This window comes from Cynoglossus semilaevis, chromosome 10 (genome assembly GCF_000523025.1).
Source record: "Cynoglossus semilaevis isolate Cse_v1.0 chromosome 10, Cse_v1.0, whole genome shotgun sequence".
In the NCBI taxonomy this organism is placed as follows: Eukaryota; Metazoa; Chordata; class Actinopteri; order Pleuronectiformes; family Cynoglossidae; genus Cynoglossus; species Cynoglossus semilaevis.
Window position 1 is genome coordinate 13,577,378 of NC_024316.1, and position 4,541 is coordinate 13,581,918.

Consider the following 4,541-nt stretch of genomic DNA (forward strand, 5'->3'; position numbering starts at 1 on the left):
TGCCATTGCTGATGTGGTTGCTGCGGCTGCTGCTGCTGCTGTTGTTGTTGTTGGGGCTTGGAGGAGCCATCTGATGGTTGGAGGGGGACACATACGTCTGCTGCGGGGAGAAAGAAAGTCTGAAATTACATGAAGGAAGTGTACAGCACTGACCTAATGCAGTTAAAGGAGGTATTTATGTGAAGCCTCGCAGCTGTTTACTGTCATTATAACTGACAGCATCAAAGCACAGGCTTTGGTGGGGGAAAATCAATTAAGGATGCAATTAGGCAGAGCACGGGCAACAGTGACTGGTTGGTCTAATGACATGGTGTCCAACGTCTGAACTGGGTCACAAAGGCAGGTTGGACTGATTAATCTGACCTGAGAGGACGGCTGGGGTCAGAGAAAACCAATAATGAAATGATTTAAAACAATTCACAACAGCAACGTATAAATGAGTGGGCTTTTTATTCTCCCTTTGGACACAGCCAGGGCTTTTTAGGCTTTGACTCTTCATCTTATATACTTTAGCATATGTACAAAAATGTTGTTTTTTTATTATCCATATTTTAAGGTGTTGGTTAATACAAGATACATTTTATTTTTAATTAAATAATTAATTTTTATTTAGCTTAAACAAGCTTAAACATATGGCATAGAATTTAATTTTTTCTTTCTTTTGAAAAAATAATTTTCTTTCTTCATTTTTTTTACTCTATCTGACAGCAATGGAAGTCAAACCAAGTTACAGAATAAAACTGGATTTAGCTTCTTTACTCTTTAAAACATTTTTTTTTTTATTGAATCCCTTACGTTAAAACCCCTGCTGGTCGAGTGTTAACAGAACACACACCACACTGTCTCGTTAGCTCATTGATTTAAACACTGCCACTTCCTGTAAACATTCATCAGTGGAGGCTGGGGGGAAGAAACACATTATCTCCAGTGTCTGAGAGCGCAGCGTATACTGATGGCTTTCAGATACACAGATGTACACAGATGTACACAGATGTACGCAGATGTACACAGATGTACACAGATGTACACAGATGTACACACTGCACCGGTGTCTAGAATGTAGAAGATAACACTGTAGTCTTATTTAAACAGTGTTAGTCCTGCTTCATTTGTCTTGCATTTATACTGTAAATGTCAGATGTTGGGGCTGCACAGCGGACAACATTACAGCAGTGGTTCCCAAAGTGGGGGACAGGACCCCCAAGAGGGCGCTAGGCTATTACTTAAGGGAAGCAAATGAATTTTAATATCAGTTTTTTCTTTAATTTTCCATGTGCCATCTGCAGTGTAGTGTTAGGACACCCGCCTTCCACCAGAAGGGTCGGGGGTTCGATACCAGCAGGTTCCAATGGGAATATGATGAGAATGAAGATTCTAGCCCTCCCTCTTCCCGTAGGATCCCCCCTCACTCTCCCTCCCCCTACGACCCTGAAAAAGGATTAAGGGCCGGATGACAAATGAATGAACATTTCATGTTGCATGGTAACTGAATACTCTGACAGATGCAAAAACAAAGAGTGAAACTTTAAATGAGTGAAATTACTGTGGCTCAGTCCCATTCTGCTGCACGCACAGACTCAATGATGTGGACTGAAGTCGGGTTCAAGTTTTCACGGGGAGTGTTTAAAAATGTTCCAATCACAGCAGCTCACAGTGAGATCTGTGGACTATCAACACCAGCCGGCACCGTGTTTCTGGGAAGAAAGTTGTTTTTCCCACAAAAAAGGTTTCAGTGAAAAAAAAAACGAATTTATTTCCCACAACAATCTTGTAGTAACAGACAGAAATATATATATAAAAATTTATGGTTAAAGCCTGTCTGTGCATATAGATTTTTTTTCTTCATGTTTTACAGGCTGTGGATTTTTTAAAAAAAGAAGAAATTCCTATTGACTCTGTTGAAGGAAGTTAAAAGGTCAGACACGTTTGGCCTTGGTGTTCTCTCTCTGTGCCAAAAAGGAGGAGGAACCATTTGATTAGATATGGTCAGCAGCCTGGGCCTCAGAACAATAGGGCGGTCTGTTGGACACCACAAGGTCTGATCAGGGCGGTCTGTTGGACACCACAAGGTCAGCACTGGACCACCAGCTCGTTAAAAGAGGACGGGCTGTCAAAAGAACGCAGGAGTACGGCTAATTATCAACTCTGCTTCTTTTTACTGCGGATATTAACAAAACAGGCAGAACCACGTTTAATATAACCTGCCATTTAAAGCTTGAAGCTTTGAGTCTTCAACTCTGGTTTTAAATAGATGAATTTGTACTTTGATGGACAATTTTAAAAATCGTTCGATTGAAATAATCTTTTATTTCATATGTAATCTTCCTTCTGCTGGGACTAAAAGACATTAAAAGATGTGAAGATACACATCTTTATGCCAAACAGGCAGCGTGAATATCTAGTAATAATACTTTGTTCGTGCTTTTCCAGCGTGAAAGCTAATAAGCAGGTGTTTTGGTTGTGTTAATTGCGGATGTTTTTATTTAAACTCCACTGACTTTGGCACTTTAACTGTGTTTGACTATGTCTACTGCACACTACTTTGTCAGAGCTGAAACATCTCTACAAATATGTTGGCAGAAATATGTAACGTGTCCCTATAAATCTGATTTTGGACAGCAACCATGAAGAAAAAAAAAGTTTAACACGTGTAGGCAGAGAGCATACATGTCAGTCAAAGGTGAGGTGGAGGTTATGGCTTCCCAGGAAAACTAAATAACTTGGGAGTGAGTCGGAGAAATTCCTGAAATGTGTACAAGAATCTTTTTATATCCAGACAGTGCTGCAGAGCAGGAGCTGAGGGTGAGATGATTTTGAAATAGCTGAAAAAAATTGTCCTGACACGCCAGACAGTCAAATATCTTCAAAGATAAGTTGGAAGAAAATTAAACTGTTGAATAATAGCTGAACAACATCCAAAGAAATAGCCAGAGGACAGGCAGAGGACAGCCTCTGGCTAAAGTGGCTAAAGATAAATCAGACTCTGGTATGTAGCTAAGTCATTTAAAACATCAAACAATAACTGAATGTAAGATTTGTATTAACAGCGTTTAATAGAAATTAAAACATTTTATTTAAAACTAGCAAAGCTACAACTAAACCTAGGCCAAATGTTAACTTCACCTTAGCCCCGAAGTGGCTAAAGCTAAATCACTTGACTTAGCCTAAAATATGAGCAAATAATCAATGTTTGTCCTGATGAAGTTAAACATTATACAACATGGCTCCAGTTCTATTGTCTCTCTGTATTCATTGTCTATGTTTAAATTTGTTTTTTAACATGTTTATATCCAAACAGTAGACAACAAAGTCAAGTTAACATGTTTATATCCAAACAGTAGACAAGAAAGTCAAGTTTCAACTCAAATATTACTTTTACATGTTGACAGGTTTGTACAGGCAGCAGGAACAGGACACTGAACTTTTTTATATTGGGCAGGAACAGGACACTGAACTTTTTTATCTTAAATATATCACATTACCAATTCACCAATCCAGTAAGACTCATTAATCACACAATGTCTGTAGTGTAATAACCCTGATGTTTCATTGACACATTTATATCCAGTCATAAAACATTTGTAACCATTACTTCCTTATATCTTCACTAATGTCACATACATTCACCAGCTACAACCAGCCCACGGATTAACTCAGATTAATCATTAACGAGCATGTAATTAATTAGAATAATCCTTAATCTTCTGACGAGGCCTAATGAATATATCAGGATTAAAATAATGAACACACACATCGTGCTTCCCAAGGCAATTTTCTGCACATTTCCTGAACACTTTTTTTCTTGCCTCACAAACAGAAACTCTAATTCGTCAGTTAGTATCATCACGCTATGACCTGAGTACCAGCGGAGTATTACAGTACAGTATTACTGTAGTATATGAGACTGAGTCTGGACACTGAGCATTTCCAAAAGTTACCCAGGCAAACGGTATGGCCGACATGAACAGTTTATAAAAAGTGGATGTGACCTCTATATTGCAGAAGTGAAGGCCCGGAAATGGACTGCAGGTGGCAGTAGACGTTACACCATTGTTCAATACTGCGTTTAATGCTGCCTTCCACTGAACTATGATTCACAAAAGCTCATCTTTTATCACTCTATAAAACAACCCTCCCAGATGTCAGACAAAACCCTGGGTCAACAACAGTCCGTCACGGTGGCTCAGTGTAATTTCCGCTACGGTGTTTGCTCTTCTGCCGTCTCCTGTGTTTTTGTATGCTGTACATGGGGAGGACAGCAAAATGTTGTGTATATTTACCCAGTGTTTCACCTTTGTGCAGGGAGAGGAAACATGACAGGTGCGCCGTGGACACATGTCAGTGACACGCACAAAAACAATGTGTGTGTCTCCTCCCGCACACTCATTCAGGTACAGGTTTAAACCATGGTGTCCTTAATCCGACAGTTTAATTTGAATCTCTGTCTCAGAGAGTAAACCAGTGAACCAACAGCACTGATGACCACTGAGCCAATCACTGCACCGTGTGGTCCAAAACATCCAATCATCCATTCATTCATC

At 39.6% G+C, this 4,541-nt stretch overlaps 1 protein-coding gene across 1 annotated transcript in view; it reads right to left on the reverse strand.

The window, feature by feature from the left end:
* LOC103385105 (RNA-binding motif, single-stranded-interacting protein 2-like) overlaps positions 1-4,541 on the reverse strand; it is a 21,781-nt gene that overhangs the window by 10,976 nt on the left and 6,264 nt on the right. The window contains exon 2 of the mRNA XM_025059280.1: positions 1-100. Within this exon, the coding sequence (XP_024915048.1) occupies positions 1-100 (100 nt within the window). The remainder of the gene's footprint in view (positions 101-4,541) is intronic.